At 36.8% G+C, this 18,909-nt stretch overlaps 1 protein-coding gene across 7 annotated transcripts in view; it reads left to right on the top strand.

Moving 5' to 3' along the window:
* Window positions 1-18,909, top strand: part of ADGRG6 (adhesion G protein-coupled receptor G6) — a 152,206-nt gene that overhangs the window by 68,255 nt on the left and 65,042 nt on the right. For 3 of the 7 annotated variants that reach the window (XM_055433561.2, XM_055433568.2, XM_055433563.2), the window contains exons 3-6: window positions 499-843; window positions 3,243-3,866; window positions 13,215-13,283; window positions 15,742-15,825. In XM_055433561.2, coding sequence (XP_055289536.2) covers window positions 499-843; window positions 3,243-3,866; window positions 13,215-13,283; window positions 15,742-15,825 — 1,122 coding nt within the window. The remainder of the gene's footprint in view (window positions 1-498; window positions 844-3,242; window positions 3,867-13,214; window positions 13,284-15,741; window positions 15,826-18,909) is intronic. The other 4 variants (XM_055433562.2, XM_088840791.1, XM_055433566.2 and 1 more) reach the window with 2 other exon arrangements.

The following is an 18,909-nucleotide window of genomic DNA, read 5'->3' on the forward strand; positions in this document are numbered from 1 at the left end:
TATTTCCTAAGTCTTTCTTGTCCAAGTTTTGTAATATAGCTCTGCATTTATGGTTCTATAAAATTCCCTCCACCCTAGCTCAGTCTCTAGAGTGGAGATTCTTAATCCTTTAAGATTAAAATCATTGAACCTTCATGAAATCCAGTGTTACCTCCTAAGGCTTCATGTACTCCCTGAAATTGTATGCCAGGTGCAGGGGCCCCTGTACATTTTACTGGAGAGCGTTCCCCTGACTTTTATCAGATTCTAAGTATTTATGACCCTCCCCCAAGTTTAAAAAAATCATTGCTCTAAAATTTTGTATTTTTTTTTTACTTTTTGTTGCTCTCTTGGTTTTTCTTTTTTTCCTTGAGATGGTTTCATTTTCCTTTTAATGTTGATGATTGTATTTTGCTATTTAAAAGTGTCTGCTGCTTGATTGTCCACGGAGTGTGGTATTCTTGGTTTATTGCACACCTTTGATCCAGCCCTCTCTCTGTCTCTCTTTTGTCTGGCCAGCAGTATGGGCATGTGCCAACTGCAGGGTGGTCCTCTCCAACCCTTCCGGGACCTTTACTTCTCCGTGCTACCCTAACGACTACCCCAACAGCCAGGCTTGCATGTGGACCCTCCGAGCCCCCACGGGCTATATCATTCAGATAACATTTAATGACTTCGACATTGAAGAAGCTCCCAATTGCATTTATGACTCATTATCCCTTGATAATGGAGAGAGCCAGACGAAGTTTTGTGGAGCAACTGCCAAAGGCCTATCATTTAACTCAAGTGCGAATGAGATGCATGTGTCTTTTTCAAGTGACTTTAGCATCCAGAAGAAAGGTTTCAACGCCAGCTACATCAGAGGTATGTAAACCAATGGCAGTGCCAAACTTCTGCTTTCATTTAGCATGTTCAACAATAAACACAAGGCCCAGAGGACAGAGTTATGCTCTTTTAGGTGAATATGAATGATTAGGATTAGAAATTAAGGGCAGGCAGGAATCTTTTAGTATTTTCTGAGCATTCTCATTGGCAATATATAGTTACCAGATCCAAAAGCTGGTTACAGTAGAGCTGAATTCTTTTCTAGTGTTTACATGCAGAACATTTAAAGGCTGTTTGAAAGATTCTGTGAATATCCCACAGATACTAATTGAGTCTAATTCCAATATTTCTCCAGCAAACATTCAAAATATTCTTACTTATAAATCATTTTATTTTAGGCTTTTAAAATGTTGCTCTTTTAAGGAATTGTGCTGGAGAACAAATATAAGAAATAAACATATACATTAACTTGTAAAATGAGCTTTGTGTAACTGAAGCTAATAAATAGCATAGCCTGAGGAAAGCCCCGTGAAAATGTCTAATTGAAAGAAAGAAATATATTTTTATCAGACATATTTCCTAGGTTCTGGCACAGCAGAACATTGAAATTGAACCAGTCTCTCCAGAACCTTTCTATGCTTAAGGAAAACTCAAGTTTCAAGGCTATGAAATTTAGTAATGTTTTTTTTTCCCATCCTGAGCTACTTAAGTAGGCTTTATATAGCAAAAAAAGAAACAAAGAAGAAAGGCAGCACTATGGAAATGCTTGACCCTTCTACTTGTGTTTTTGGTAGACATCATTATTTACTGTTTGTGATTGACATTAGATGTATATGTGGTTAACTGAAACATACATGCTTCAATTTTTCAAATGATGTTTTAAGGTTATAAAATATTATGGGAAATTTGAAAATTTAAAAAAAATTAGAATTACCTATACATCTACCACTCAGCCATAACTACTAATAAAATGTTGATGGACATATTTCCTTCTAGCCTTTTTATTTTCACAATGCATATAGAATACTGGGTTTATACTGTATCTTTTTGGGTAGGTAGTCGCTAAGTTGTGTCCGACTCTTTTGTGGCCCTATGGACTGTAACCCACCAGGCTCCTCTGTTCATGGGGTTTCCCAGGCGAGAATACTGGAGTGGGTTGACATTTCCTTTTCCAGGGGATCTTCTAACCCAGAGATTGAACATGCTTCCCCTGCATTGGCATTCTTTACCACCCACTAGGGAAGCCCAAGTAGACCTGTATACTGCTTTATATTTAAGAAGTGGACTAAACAATCATGATTCATTAAACTCCATCGTGGATTTTTGACCAGAATATTTACATTTAAAAGGATGTTTTTTACTATAGAGCTGTTCTTGGTGTGAATTAAAATATATTCAAACTAGCATTCATATGAAGCCAGTGTAAATAGCTACTTCTCTCTCAAGTCAGTACATAATGTTTACCAATGTCTATTGTATGAGCCCAGAGTGAAATCCATTGTATTACTTAATAATTTTATGTATGTCACAGAAGGACTAGGCTAATGCATTTTTATTTTAATTTTATTATGCACATAATAATAGTCATCTACATTAGTAATCAGTAATAGCTATGTACAACTTGGCACAGGTACTGCTCTAGTGCTTTGAAGGTATTTCCTTATTCAATTCTCATTAACCACATATATAATTGGTGCCTTTCCCTTCATTTTATAGACATGGGGGCTAAGGCAGAATGACTTGGCCAAGGGAGATCCAGTGTCTGCCCTTGAACCATTGCTCCGTATTGTCTCAGAAATTAGCTCACATGCCCAGAAGTCAAGGAAATGTATCTTCAAATGCCATTTGTGTTTGTTTGGTTTTTTTACTAGACTCCCTCTACTCAATGGAATTGTCTTTGCCTTTGATTCTAAAATAGCCTGATATGGGGAAGACTACTAAGATATGGGGTGTCCAAAGGGAAAGGGTAGCATAGGGTGATTGGGTAGAGTTAAAGATGATGGTTACTGAAAAATATAACTATTAGCTATTATGTTTAAAAATTATTTGAAAAGAAACATAGTTTTAAAAATCATAGTGTATGAACTTTCCTGAAACCAGTAGTTTCCTTAATTTTTTTAATCTCCTTCAGTTCAGGGATTTAAAAAAAGTAAAAAAAAACATATTACTTTGGAAGCTATAACTGGAAGATTTAGGTGTGAGAGCCAACTGTGACTAGAGTTAAGATGGGTGGGGTTTCTTATTGGTATTGGTATTGGCAATATGGTACTAGGTTGGCAATAGAGAGTGGTGGACAGAGAAAGGGGAGAGGGTGGGGCAAACAGTGGGTAAAAGCCAATTAGCAGAGAGGGTGGAGGTTGGAGGTCTCAGACATTTTGCATCTCTTTAATCCATGTCCGAAGTTAACATGCTTTATCTGTTACTGTGTTTTGTTCTAGTTGCCGTGTCCTTAAGGAATCAAAAGGTCATTTTACCCCAGTCGCTTGACTCTTACCAGGTATCTATTGCAAAAAGTGTCTCTATTCCAGAGCTCAGAGCTTTCACTCTCTGCTTTGAAGCAACCAAAATCGGCAAGGAAGACAGCGAATGGACAGCTTTCTCCTACTCAGGTGCATCCTTCCCACAATTGCTCAGTTTCGGAAAGACCAAGAATGGCTACTTTCTATCATTTTTTGGCTCAAAATGCTTACTAAACAGTGCTTTACCTGTGAAAGATAAGGAAGATATTTTCACAGAAAGCTTCGAGCAGCTCTGCATTGTTTGGAGTAGTTCTTTGGGTTCCGTTGGTGTGAATTTCAAAAGAAACTATGGAACAGTTTCATGCAATTCTACCATTAGTAAAGTTATTCCCGGGAATGGGAAATTGTTGCTGGGCTCCAATCAACATGACATTGGCTCTCTCAAAGGGGACATTTATAACTTTCGACTTTGGAATTTTACCATGAGTTCCAAAATCCTCTCCAACCTCAGCTGCAGTGTGAAAGGGAATGTGGTGGACTGGCAAAATGACTTCTGGAATATCCCAACCCTAGCTCTGAAAGCTGAAAGTAACCTCAGCTGTGGTAAGTTTGTGGCATAGTCGCTCTTTTTTTTTTTTCCCATTGTTCTGTGAATATGTTTGTCAACAAGAAATTATATAGACAGACATCTTTGTATATGATTGCAAACCATACATATTCAACTAAAGCTTTCAGTTCAGTTCAGTTCAGTCGCTCAGTCGTGTCCGACTCTCCGCGACCCCATGAATCACAGCACGCCAGGCCTTTCAGTCCTACCATTTTTAAGTTTTTCCTGTGCCATAAAATATCACATAGTTTTCCCCAAGCATAAACAACAGTTACAATTATTGTGTCTTAGATAGAAATGTTAAACAAAACAAAAGGACCAAAACAAAAGAAATTAATGTTAAAGTTTTTAGTCACAAAGATGGTATAATGAAAAACTGATCTTCCTCATCCTGGAATATAGTTTCCATTATGTTACTTAAACAACCATCACCTTAAAGAATGGTGTGTATTTAGCCAATATCATAACGGTCCATTTTATGGAAAATCTTGATAATTAGGAATTATCTATTTTCTTTTAATTTTTTTCCCCCACTTATTTGAAAATGAGCATTTGTTGTTTGTTTCAAATACTCTTCTCTTTTTGGTTGCTCTTTGAGAGACTTTAAATGCATTATTATTGTAAGTAGCCAACTGCAAAATACTTAGAGATATAATTCCATGTTATAAAAGTTATATTAAGAAAGACTTCTATAAAGTACTCCCTATGTACATAAGTAAATTGAAGTCCTTATTTTACCCTAGGACTGAGTCACATATAAAAAGTAGTCCATTATCAATTTTCAATGTCACATGACTAAAGTGTTGATAGCATGTTCTTTAGTCGCAGAGTTAACTCTCAATACAGGAGGGAAAGAAGGGGCCTGATATTCAAAAGTCATCTGTAAGTGACTTTGCAGAGAATTCTATCGCAACTTGATTCCCAGTACTTTCAACAAAATAGGACCTGCTCTGAAGACCTGAGGCCCCCTGTACCTGTATCCTTGACCTATGTTTGCACTTCCAGCCTGGGGAACTCCTGTCACCCACCTCCCTGTGTGGGCAGCCCATCCCTCGGTGTGGTCCACGGTGCTCCTGCAGATGGTGGGAGGCTGTTATGTGATGTCACTTGAGAGGTATTTCCTTGTGGGTTGTTGAAAAGAGGGTAAACCACAGCCCTGTTCCAGAAGGAGACTCTGGAACATTGTAAGCGTTAACGGTGTAAACCAACATCCTCTCAGTCTGAGACTGGCTACCAAGGACAGCCTTCAGGGACTCCTGAGAAGTCTTTCACTCAGCAAGGAAATTGAGAAAACTCAAGTGTGTGGGGTGGTGAACAGTGAGGAGAAGGCAGTGGTACACTTCCTACAGTCAAGGTGACTATCTTTAGGGCCCTGTTTTCATCATATCGTTGGCCATTATTTAGAAATCATAGACTATTTAACATTTGCATTTCTATGGGTCAGTATTTGAGAACTATGACCATCAGAAGAAAATTAGAAAGAGAATTTGGCTATGTATATTAATAATTGCTAAATACTTGATGATGCTTTAATATGTATTGTGCTCTAGGTACGGTTTTAAGCACTTTATACTTTGTAACTTATTCCTGCAACACAGATCCCATGATGTGAGTTTTATGATTAACCCCATTTTGCAGATGAGTAATTGAGGTACAAAGAGGTTAAGGAACTTCGCCAAGGTCATTTAATTAATAAGTAGCCAAGTCAGAAATTGAAGCCAAAATGTTTAGTTTTAGAACTGTTTCCCTAAACTGTCTTTGAGAATAAGCAGAACTATAAGATGAGATGTACTGCTAGAGTTGCTAAGTCACTTCAGTCGTGTCCGACTCTGTGTGACCCCACAGACAGAAGCCCACCAGGCTCCCCCGTCCCTGGGATTCTCCAGGCAAGAACACTGGAGTGGGTTGCCATTTCCTTCTCCAATGTGTGAAAGTGAAAAGCGAAAGTGAAGTCGCTCAGTCGCGCCCGACCCCCAGCGACCCCACGGACTGCAGCCTACCAGGCTCCTCCATCCATGGGATCCTCTAGGCAAGAGTACTGGAGTGGCTTGCCACTGCCCTCTCCGATGTACTGCTAGAGTAGGCAAGCCAATTCTTGTCCAGATGAGGAGGACAGAGGCCCAGGAGCCATCTCTGGCTACAGAAAGCACTGCTGGCCAGAACACTAGCTTTCTCAGGTATTAACATGGTATTTATTTTAAACAAAATTAATAAGAGTTCCCCCCCTCCAGTGCTTAATACCTTATTATAATAAAATATGAGAAATCTAGTACACAACATTCCTAAACTTCTCCTAAGAAATCCTCTAGACCAGGCATTGGCAAATGAGAAGGGCCTATGGTAGGGCACTTGTTTTGCAAATAAAGTTTTATTGGAACACAGGTTTTGTATCAGCTGTGGCTGCTCTGTGCTCCAGCGCAGAGTAGGCTGATTCTGAGAGATGACCTGGCCCACCATCCTAAAGAAAATCTGCCAACCCCTGAAACTAGACCAAAAAATCAAAGGGTCTCGTTTTCTAAAGCACACACTTTGTACAATACTGGGAAAGACCCACTAGATCTCTTGAGCCAGAGATAAGAGGCCAATCTCTTAGGGCTTGTTTAGCCCATAGGCATGAGTGGTGGCAACATTGATTTGTTTTCATTTATTTACATTTCCAAGCAGTGCTTTTAAATAATGATTGATTTTCAACTTTAAAAAATTAGATTCCACATAAAAATGAATTTTTGGATTCCCTGGTTTTAAAAAAAATATGTAACTTAGTATGTCTGACTGCCTGACCAACACAGCTGGAGCTAAATGGTGACGGCCCCCTTTGAAGGGGCTCTCCAGATCCCTTTGGCCCTTACTACGCACTGTCTTCTCCTCACACGAGCCCTGTTTAGATTAGCTTCTGGCCCAGGGAGGCACTTATGTTTGGGAATCCCAATTTAGGCCACTCCCTTCACTTTAAACAGGGTAAGAAATCGAAGCTTAGAAAAAATAAGTGGCTGAGGCAGTTGGTAGGCTAAAATGCACATCTCCTGTCCCTTTGCCCCAGGTTTATATTTGGGAATTCTCATATTTTCTTTAACACGGTCTTTAAGACTCCCTTCCATCAGATATATGCTTGTGGAGTTTAGCCATCGGTGAGCTTTCAAAATGACTTCAAGAGAGTTGCACAAGCTTACAGAGTCAGTGTCGGAGTTCCTCTTCTTGACATTCCACAGTGACTCTCAGCACCCCCGTTCCGTACATTCAGATATCCTGGACTGTGTTTCAGGAGTACTAACGGGGGAGGGAGTTTCCTGCTGCTTAATCATAAGCTTTGGGAGTTGAAGAACCCAAGTCACTTATTAACTGACAGGAAGTACCTGTAATAGAGATTATATCTAAGGTTGTTACTTAAGCAAAACTTGAATAAGTGAAAAAACGTGTGCTCTATTAACATTTTAACCTTTCCTTTTTTCCGGAACACCATGGCTTTCTGTTTATGGTAATGGTAATTTCCCAAAACTAATGATCAGTACAGTAGCCAATGGGAAAATAGAATTTCATGCCTAACATTCCATTGGCTTGACAATATCTGTTAAATATGAACTTTCATTCCAGAATCAACTTGTGACAGAAAATAAATTGATTTTTCCAAAGGTCTCTTGCTAAGTAAATTTTAATATGGAAATAAGATGATGGAACTGAACTGACTCCTTTTAAAGCATCCTGCCTTTTGTTTCAAGTATTGACTATCCTAGCAATAAAATCAACATGTTATTAATAAACTTTTAAATAAGTTCATAGTTATACTTTTATTTTCCCATGCTGTTCTAAGCACAGTTAGGGAATATATCTAATTAAGAAATTTTCAGCAGGTTTTTTTTTTTAATTGGAATATAATTGATTTTCAGCAGGTTTTTGTTTTTTTTTTTTTAAACATGGTTAATCTTGTCAGTCCTTTTCAGAAAGAAATGCTTTATTTAGCAACAATTCCTTTTAAATCATCATTCTTTTTGTTAAGACGATTTTATTAAACAGTACTGGGTTTATAACCTCGGTGGATAGATGGATAGATAGTCCTAATGGACTCTTTAATTATAGGCTGAACCATTTGCCTGTGTTATGATTCAGGTTTGAAAGTGAAAAGTGAAAGTGAAAGTCGTGTCCAGCTCTTTGCAACCCTATGGACTATACAGTCCATGGAATTCTCCAGGCCAGAATACTGGAGTGGGTAGCCTTTCCCTCCTCCAGGGGATCTTCCCAACCCAGGGATCAAACCCAGGTCTCTAGAATTATGGGTGGATTCTTTACCAGCTGAGCCACAATGGAAGCCCAAGAATACTGGTATGGGTAGCCTATCCCTTCTCCAGTGGATCTTCCTGACCTATGAATCAAACCAGGGTCTCCTGCATTGCAGGCAGGATTCTTTACTAACTGAGCTGTCAGGGAAGACCGTGACTCAGTTTTAGGTGGCTAATGTCCATCAATTTTCACAAAGAACAGACAGTGCCTTCTATACCAGTTTTATTTATTTTACTGATGACTGGACTTTCCTGAGGAGTGGTACTGTATAACTCAATGAATAGTTTAAGTTCAAACAAATTACATTTATTTAACAAGCATTTATTAATCACTTCCATTTATTAACCACTGTGAATGTAGAGATAAGATATAATTCATAAGTATCCAACTTTGATGTTTTTCTTTTCTAGACATTTTTGGATTTGGACCGACTTTTGTTTTCCTCTCTGAAATTTTACACTTAATTACCAAGACTTTATCAGCTCTTGGATTCCTATCCTTTCATTTTCGATTGTTACAGTTCTGTCCCTCAGAGCCATAAAACTCTGATTTCACTATTGGCTCCTTCCCTTCATTCCTAACAAATTATTGAGTGTATCTTTTTTAGATGACTGAATTTTTTTTTAAATAACAAAGATGAAATCACTTATTTTTACAAAGGACTTTATCCTTTGAAGATGCCCAAACTCTTTATAAGCATATACGGCATCCAAAAATAATTTTAAATACATTTATGAAGAATTTGAATTCAGTTTAGTAAAATTACGAAGAGCAAATTGAAAGGAATTAATATTTGTCTTACTAGTGCAACTCACATGTGTTTAGCTTTGTCAACTATTGTTTGGATTGTCGTTAAGTAGGGTGTGAGATGAGCGGTTAGCTACGTCAGTCTTTTTTACTACAACTTGTACAAATATTGACTCCTTTCTGTAGCAAGACTTTGGAAGAACAAAATATAGAGAAGAAAGATTAACAGCTTTATAGCTTTTCATCAACTGCCCTTTTTCAGAGACTACATTTTTAAAGGAAATTTGGCTTTAATTTTTGCAGCTAATGTTAAGTAAGTTAAAATCCCTTTGTAGTGTCCACAAATACCAGAGGCTGTACACAAGTCATATTCTGAAAGCAATTTCTTAATGATAAATATATCCAGGAGAAAGAGTTATCTCTACTTCCTTAACAGTCTTCTGGTTTGTAAATCTATCCACCTAGAAAAATTGATTGGAAGAATGACTTTTCTACATAGATATGCCAGAAACTGAACTGACGGCAAATGAAAAGTTTGTGCACATTTTTAATATTTTATGTATTTGTTCATGTAATTTGGTGTATTTGTAGTATAAGATTTCATTTATCAATACTCCGGACCTTTCTAATTAAATCTATCACTTGTATTCAAACCATTTTCACTGAAACAAACTTCAAATGTAATTTCTGTTGCTATACTGAATCATCATAAATAGTGTTTATAAAGTATTTATAAAGCATTGTCAATTTGCTTAACTAAAAGTACCCAGGAAGGAGCAACTGATAATACTGAGAAGCAAATGTTACAATTTTCCATGACAAGTATGTCACAGAATGAAATTTAGACTTGCTGCCATACAATCAAACTGATGAAATAGTAAAGAAAATTGTTAAGTGTCTTACTCTAAATCCTGTCTTCTAATTTTCTTTCCTTGGTCCCACCTCTCAGCTCTTTGATACCCTGCGGTGGATGTGTAGTTAGCCTGCAAGCTTCTTTCCCACAATGTTGTTCCCTTATCTCCCTTGGTCTTCCAGAGATACTCTATCAGTGCCAGAAGTGGCCTTCGGAGCCTGTGTCTGCCAACATTGTGTGTAATTTGAGCAGCACAGGAACTCCATCCAAGGGTCTCCTGTCTTGGATGTTATGTTGGCTGAGATTTCCTCAGTCATTTTAAGTTTTAAGAGCTTTTTAGTGTTCAAAAGTTCCTTACTAAAATGTAAATACCTAAAGGAGAAGTAAGGCCCTCGAGAAGGGGGCATCAGTTCAGTCTGATGGGCAGAAATAATGGGCAGAAAACAAAGATCAAATTCTAAGCTGGCTTCAGCTTCTACCTCTCACATACTCTTTCTCCACAGTACACTTGCTGTTAAGTTTTTAATCTTTAACACTGCCCCCCACCCACCCCATCTCTGCTTCCTCTGGTAGCCAGGCTTCCTCTTTTTTGCATTCACTTCTAAAACATTGGAAATCTGGAATTCATTGTTCCCATGCTACTGAAGGGGATTTCTGTAGAGCTGTTAGCAAAATTCCAAAGTGAAGGGTCTTCTCAGTCTTTATCATTGTGGACGTTACTGTATACTCGATGTGGCTACACCCTCCATGAAACTTTCTTGAGTTCTGTAAAATCACTGACAAGAGCTATTTTTGCCGTCTCAAATCTATAGCTTGCTCTCTCTCTCTTTTTTTTTAATCTGATACTTAAATATAGGAAATCTGTGGTTCCATCAAATCTACACCCTAGCTCACGTGATCTCAAACACATCTATAGCTTCTGTGGAGCACTTCCTTGCTAGATCTCTTACAAAAACATGTACACCTGCTCATGTAACAGATGACACGTGGTACCTCAGTTCCTATTACTGGACTTACTTTTATCCCACCCCAGCTGAGTTTGCTTTTCTTCCAGTATTTACTGTCTGAGACCATTATGTACCAATTTCTCAAGTTGAAAATTAGAAAAATTTTCTTCTGTTCTTCCTATTCTTTCTCCATTCTTCAATTAGTCACTAAATAAATCCTATCTATTCCATCTTCAAGTCTTGTATCCATCCTTTTCTGTCCATCCTCAGTGGACTCATGATATGAAGCCTGAATTATTAGTCTTATTCAGGCTTCTTGTATCTCCTCTCTTTTAGTTAGTTATGGAGCTTCAAAAGTGGTTATTTTTAAATTTAAATCCAATTTTCTCACCAAGTTCCTTTTTGTTTTTTTCCGTTTCCTTTAAGAAAGAGTTCAAAATGTTCACAGTCATTCATAATGCATTCAGTAATTTATTCAGTAAACTTTGAGGACCCAGCTACTATGTGTGAGGGATACACCATTGGAAGAAAGACACAAAGTCCCAGGATTCATAGTGCCTTCATTCTACAAGGCCCTGTACAGCTGTCTGTTGCCTCTATATCTGATCATTCCTACAATTTTCTACAAATGTCCTACTCCAGAAATGCCATGCCGTTTGGGTTCACAGGTGGTTTGACTACATTCTTGGTGTGCACGTGTGTCTGCTTAAATTGCTTCAGTCGTGTCCGACTCTTTGTGACCCCATGGACGGTAGCCTGCCAGGCTCCTCTGTCCATGAGATTCTCCAGGCAAGAATACTGGAGTGGGTTGCCATGCACTCCCTCAGGGCATCTTCCCAACCCAGGGATCGAACCCACATCTCTTACATTTCCTGCACTGGCAGGTGGGTTCTCTACCACTAGTGCCACCTGGAAAGCCTTTTTCTTGGAATTTGTCTCTGTAATTCAGTCTGCCAGTAATAACCATCTCTAGTCTCTTATCCTCTGATTAGTATAGTGACCCCTCATATTTCCAGTTAATCTTTGTAAAGGATTTTTTATTTACCCTTCTCACCAAACTGCTGGTCACATGCTCCTTTGGACCACTATGCATCTATATTTCTCTGTGAAAACTGTGAAGCCACCTCCCATTCATGTCTCTCTGAGAGCGGAGACATAGTTTTAAAGCATTCTTCTAGCCTCCCTGTCTCTCATACTGTTAACAGCAAATGAATGTTTTTTGAATGAACATGTAAAGGTCTGTAATAAAATCTTCTTGCCAGCTAACATCACAGACCAGAGACCCAACGGTTGGCTCTTTCTAAAATCAAAGGATTTCTTTCTTGGGCCAGTTCCTTGAGGCAATTAAGAATGAAGAAACTATGCTCCTGAGATGCTACTAAATTGTTGGGATGCTTTCTGCTTATGCACACAGTTAATCTAATTAGACATCTTTTGTTGGCTCATGTACCTGTTCTGTCTTCATGTGCCATTGCCACAGGAAGTTTGGAAAATGTTTAAATATTAGAATACAGTTACTATTACAGAAATGTTCTTTAAAAATTCAATATATGTGTGTATGTATGTATGCATGCATTTTCTTGTTGTTCAATAGTTTAGTTGTGTCTGACTCTTTGCAACCCTATGGACTGCAGCATGCCAGGCTTCCTTGTTCTTTACCATCTCCCAGAGTTTGCTCAAACTCATGCCCTTTGAATCCGTGATGCCATCCAACCGTCTCATCCTCTTTCACCCCTTTTTCTTCCTGCCCTCAGTCTTTCCCAGAATCAGGGTCTTTTCCAATGAGTCAGTTCTTTGCATTAGGTGGCCAAAGATATATGTGTATGTATATGTTTGTATTTACTCTTCTGTCCTTAATCATAGTAAAATATGCTTTGTGATAAGTTTAGCCCATCTTCTTCAGCCTCAACTTATTGATAAAATCCTGTTAATAGCCAGAGAGAGATTTAATGCAACAGAGAAAATCCACTATTCCTACTAGAAAATCAGCTCAATATTTGTTTCCTGCTGAGGATGAGTCAGGCAAAACTTGAAATAAAAAGGCACAGAGATCAACTTGAAGTCATGGAAACTTATTTCTGGAATTGCAGCTAGTATGTGCTAGGACCTGTGAACCAAAAATATGTATTTTATGAGCATTAATAATATCCATGTTCACTTTTGAAACTTATCTTTCATGTTATTATTTCATTTGGATGAATTTCCACCAAAGCTTTATAATTTGTTTTGTGAAAAGGTGCTAAACTCTTTATGCACAGTTTAAGGGGTAGCAGCACTTCTTTTCCTTTCGTGTGTGGATAGGGTCAGTAGATTGAGTTGAAGATTTTGAGAGAAATTTCAGTAGCTTGATTTTACATTTGTGGAAATTAAGACAAAGAGTCTTTCTTGATGTTAAAATATTACTGGTGGACTCTTCCAGGGCTGCTCCTTTTATACCAACCAAATGATTCATGATTTTTTTTGTCGGGATAATATCACTAAATCATAAATCATATTTGTACAATCTTTCTTTGTTGGTCAAGGTTCCTACCTGATTCCACTCCCAGCAGCAGAACTAGCCAGCTGTGCAGATTTGGGGACCCTCTGCCAAGGTAGGGAGTCAACATCGTCCTCTGGAGTGTCTGTTTCCTACTTGCTGTTTTGGAAAATGTCGTTGTCATTGTTTTGAATTTTATCTTCATTTTCACTTGAGAAGCCAGAAACCAGCAAACCAAAGAATTTCTGGATGTGTTTTAGTTGTGTGGGTGCACAGTGTAGAGAAAGAATGCATTCACACACTGGATGACCACATTTCCATAAAGCACTGAGTTTTTAAAATGTGAATAATTATATGCTATTAGGAAGGGTTGACTTCATTTTTTCCCTCTATTTCCTCTCAAAAATATTGTCCAGTATAAATATAGCCATACAATATTTTGAAAAAGTATTCATGTCTAAAAAACAAGAGGAAAAATTAAGTTGAATAGTCAGTTAAGTTTAAGACAAGGCCATGGGGCAATTTATGATGTGCAATGTAACTTAAATGTTAAGATAAAAATTGTTACCTTATTACTAATATGAATGTGATTTTATTAATTATTACCGTGCATAATGACTATACTATGATCGGTATTATAATTATATATTATGTATTGAATAGTTGCATGCTGAATAATCCATAGTTGCATAAATTTTAAAATATTTTGCTTTAATTTTATCATTGCTTCTTCTGATTATCCATGACCCATTTCCATCCATTTATTCTATTATATACTTCTTTTTGAAGTAGCATTTCTATATGCCACATTAAGAATCATGACCATGCCTTTTGTAAAGTTGGATCTTTTATTAAGAAGGTCATAGGATTAAAGTGACGGGTTAGAAGTGAGACTAAATGAATAGAAACCTAAGCTCTCTTTTATAGTTCCAGTGTGGAAGTAGGGTAGGCAGGGAGAAGGGGTGAAACTTATTATTATTTTTCTTTTCTGAGACATTATTTCTTGATATTATTGTCGATGACTACCTTAAGATAATAAAGTCATTAAGTAATTTCTTTTGATGAACTCAGTGTGGTTTAAAATAGTTAAATGAAATTTTAAAAAGACTTAATTTTGCTTAGTTCAAGCCGTGAAGTTTTTTTTAATTTTTATTTTATTTTTTTCCTATTAATCTGAGACTTAGATGTATTTTGCATTACAAAATATAACTGATTGTTCACAATTTAAAAATATAAAAGATTTCAAAGAGAATCCTCATTCTTAAGTGTTGTATATGATTTTGGAATGAAAAAGTTATTTTAGTTAAGAATAGACATTTTGAATAAGAAATTCAACATTTTCTAAAGATCCTTTTAAGGTAATTCTTTTTATAATTACTGAAATGTTTTAAATTTAGGTAATTTTTTTCTAATTAAAAGATCCCAACCCAGGGATCAAACTCAGGTCTCCCTTGTTGCAGGCGGACTGATTCTTTACCGTCTGAGTCACCAGGGAAGCCCATTTAAAAGAAATATGTAACAAATAGTTATTGTACATAGAAATGTACATCTTATACAAATATACTCCTAAGATAAACTAAAGGAAAATTATGTGTATAGTTATTTTACTATTTACATTGTTCCTCCAGCATCCTTTAGAAAGATATCATCAAAGCATTCAGTTCAGTTCAGTTCAGTCGCTCAGTCGTGTCCGACTCTCCGCGACCCCATGAATCACAGCACGCCAGGCCTCCCTGTCCATCACCAACTCCCGGAGTACACTCAAACTCATGTCCACAGAGTCGGTGATGCCATCCAGCCATCTCATTCTCCATCGTCCCCTTCTCCTCCCGCCCCCAACCTTTCCCAGCATCAGTCTTTTCCAGTGAGTCAACTCGTCGCATGAGGTGGCCAAAGTATTACATAGGGTTTAATCTTTGAGTTTTAGTAGAATCAGAAACATAGCTTTGACATACTGCTTTGATAAATCCCTCCTGTAAGGCTTGTCTTTATGAAATCCATTTTGTCCATCATTGTTTAGTAAGGTTATTGGGATCTTTAGATGATGATGTCATCCACACATTTCATTCTCTTTTTTTTCTTCACATTTATCTTCTCTAGGAGAAGTATATTTTCTTCTGAAATTTTATTTTGCTACTGTCAGTGTATCAGAAAGACTAAATTAGTTTAGATAATTTTCAAGCTGACAGGTGGTATTCAGACTTCCTTCTCTAGCCTTTCTTTTTATAGACGTAGGAGACTGAGTTCTAGGAAGGTTTATTCATTTGCTGTGTGATCATCAGCCTCTTGATGGCAAACTTAGGTCTAGAATCCGAATGTTCTTTCTCCATTCTCTTTGTGCCAGTTCCAGACTGTTGTACATGATGGCACCAAAGATCATGGGAACAGATTCTTAATGTGCTATAGAAGGCATTGCTTCATTTTATACATTGTAACCTTGAAACTTGTTTAGTGGCAAGAAATGGTTTCTGTTTCTCCTCTATATATTTTCATGCATCAATTATAGATTGCTTATCCATATTAACTTTCATGTGCTTTTTGCAAAATTACATCTTTCTCATCTTTATTACCAGCTACTGTAAACTCTCCTAGTACTACATCACCCACTGTCACCACTAACATGCCTGTTACTAACAGAACCGATAAACAAAGGAATGGTAAGAAATCGTTACCTTTTATATTTGTAGTATGTTTGACTTGATGAACACCTGTATTCAAAAGGTGGAAATATCTAATGTTCCAACAAAGTGTCTATTGTTAGAATCAATTGGTACATTTGTACATTTGCAAGACTAGTAAATATCATTTGATTGCCTTGAGTTCCCCAAATAACCGATGGAATGAGTACACATCTAGTATCACATCTCTGAATTTTAGCTAAAATTTCTTTCAAAGGAAGCTTTCAGAGAAAGACATTAGTTAAAAGGGATGAGTTTGCATTATACTAGAGATCCGAGAAGAAAAATATTTATGGCGTTCTGTCAGATTTTTCTCTAAAGAAACCTGTTTTAAAGAATTTTGTAATCTCAAAAAACTACATAATTTTAGTGATTTAATTTCTCACTGAGGCCAACTTTATGTTCAAACATTTGTGACATTTAGATCATTTTTATACAGTAATACTTTGCTCTTTGTTTTTATTTGTTGAGGAATAATGGCTGCCTCCAGTATTCTTGCCTGGAAGATTCCATGGACAGAGGCGCTCAGTGGGCTGCAGTCCATGGATTCACAGTCAGACACAGCTGAGCAACTAATACACACACACCATAGTTAGAATGTGATTGGATGTTAACTAAACCATAAATCAATTTTTGACTGACAAAACTTCAAGTAACTGCCAATATCTCCTGTTTTTTCCTTGTACAAATACATTTCTGTTTATATTATTTATAATTTACAAAGTTACATAAGATAAGAAATGAACTGGGGAAATGTCAGGTTGATTATTTAATCTGCTACCTATATTGACTACATACATAAGTTTTTGGTAATTCAGAGTAAGTGGTTTCAGTTTCTTCTGGAAAAGAGAAATTCCAATCAGGTGACCACATCATTGCCTCAAACACAGTAATATTCTCAAATATGAGGTATTAGAAACAAAGGAATTTTCTCAACCTCAATCATTTAACTTGCAAGGCCAAGACATCTGTGATGTATCACCAGGGACCAAAATCCAGAGAAGAGAAACCGGCATAGTTCATTTTTTCTTTTGGCTTTGGGGGTTACATCAACTTCCTCTGTAAGGACATTTAAATTGAAAGTATGGAATATTTTATGTGAAACGTAGATATAAATTTCATTAGGGTTATAAAGACATCGATTCAGGGAAGTGTTTATGGTTATTCTGGTAGTTACACCAAGGAGATTTATGATGGAGCAAAAATTCCAGCAACCCCCAAGAAAGCAAAAGCAGCTGAAATTTCCAGTGCATATTTCACATGGACTGTAGCCAGTAGATGGGAATATTATAATTCTAACTAAGTATTTCACTCTTTGTATGAACATACAAAGAGCCTCTGTGGCATTCTCCCTCCAGGACTGGCACATCCTCTACTGCCCAAGAACGTTTATATGATGCTTCAGAGTCCTCGACTTGGTGGAGTGGAGCTGTATTCACTCAATCATGTCATTTCTGACATTCTTGAAGAGAGCCTTGTTCAGTCCATCTCTCTCTGCGTCATAACCTTCATGGGCGTTTCAACAAAAAAAGCAAATGTTAGAATCAGTTCAAATGGTTTGATTTGGCCACTTTAAAGAAAGAAAACTCGAATTCAGATCATTCTTGATAAAAATGTAATCTGAGCACTTTAAAATATTTGAAAGTCCTCATGTTGTAGAAATAGTCTCAAATCATGTACTCAAATTTGTGCATCTCAATTTTACCACATCCTTGAACCATCTCTACTATTTATAATAGGTTTTTGCCCCCCCAAAATTGACTCACTTTTTTACTTAAACATTTATATTTATATGGGAAAATATCACAGTTGTAAACTGAAACTAGTACTGCTTGTCTTAAAATAGAAGTGTAAAGTGAAAAGAAATATAATGAAAACAATGCTACTGAATTCTCTCTATATCCAATTGCCTTCTCACATCTCAGCACTTGAAGCCTTCATTATTTTTTTTAAAAAGGAGGGTTACAAGACCCACTGTAATTAAGTTTTTTGTCTTTGATGTAGTTAAATTTGAAATAATTGAAAAGAGAATTACTTGTTTACCTTGGGAATAAATGGGATTTAATGTCCTATTCTAGACTATCTGAGATCATTCACATGCTATCAACAATTTCAAATACACTTTTCTTGGGAAACTGATGTAGTAAACATTCTCAGGCCTCAGATCTGATATATTAGAGAACGCTGTTTTGTTCACTGTAAGAAAGATACACAGCTATCAGATCTGTTATCTACCTTATCCAGTCTTATAAACTCTGCACTATTAAAGAAATCTACTATTAAAGAAATCTAATTCATTAGTCATGATATGCTGATGTGGTGAGGGAAGAGGGATTTAAATTGTTTAGCAATCAGATGTATTTTTTTAGTATATCAAGAGTTTGTTTTCATGGCTTTTGTGAAATGTCCCTTTTGCATAAAGTTATTTTTGTTATTTTTCAATAGGATTTTAATCTGATAGTTCAGATTATATACTAAAAAAATCTTAACCTTTAGAGCTACTTTTCACAAACATATTTCTATATGAGGAACAATTTAGGTATTCCCACAAATAACCTTTGTGCCTTTTCCACTGCATTCCCAAGAAAAGCTCTTGGACTTGATCCATTCCAAATCATATGTTCTATGCTTGAAGCATCACTGTACTGCTGCTGAATATTAAACTTTTGTGAGGTTAGCACAAGCAATCAAAGTAAGGAACTGACTTTGTTAGTCCTTATTATTCTTCTAAAAACCTATAAGTGCAAATTGTATCACTGCTTCTAGTTTCTTACATACATTTCACTACTCAAAAAAATTCACTCTCTGGGTATTCATGTGGACCCAACAATCAATCTAGATTTATATGCCAAATAACTTAAAGAAGTTGTATGTGTGATGAGCAGTACTCTAGTCATATGATAAATGCCACTGTCTACTATAATTGCCTCTGCACCAGTCAAAGCAGTGATCTTGAATGTAAAATAGCATTTAATTTCTACTTTAAAATCTGTCTTTTCAAATGTATATTTTAAAACCCACCTTTTCAAACCTACTTCATTCCCTTGAATGGAGAATAGTCTC

This window comes from Moschus berezovskii, chromosome 10, assembly GCF_049115385.1.
Source record: "Moschus berezovskii isolate FMDL1 chromosome 10, NW_MosBer_1.0, whole genome shotgun sequence".
In the NCBI taxonomy this organism is placed as follows: Eukaryota; Metazoa; Chordata; class Mammalia; order Artiodactyla; family Moschidae; genus Moschus; species Moschus berezovskii.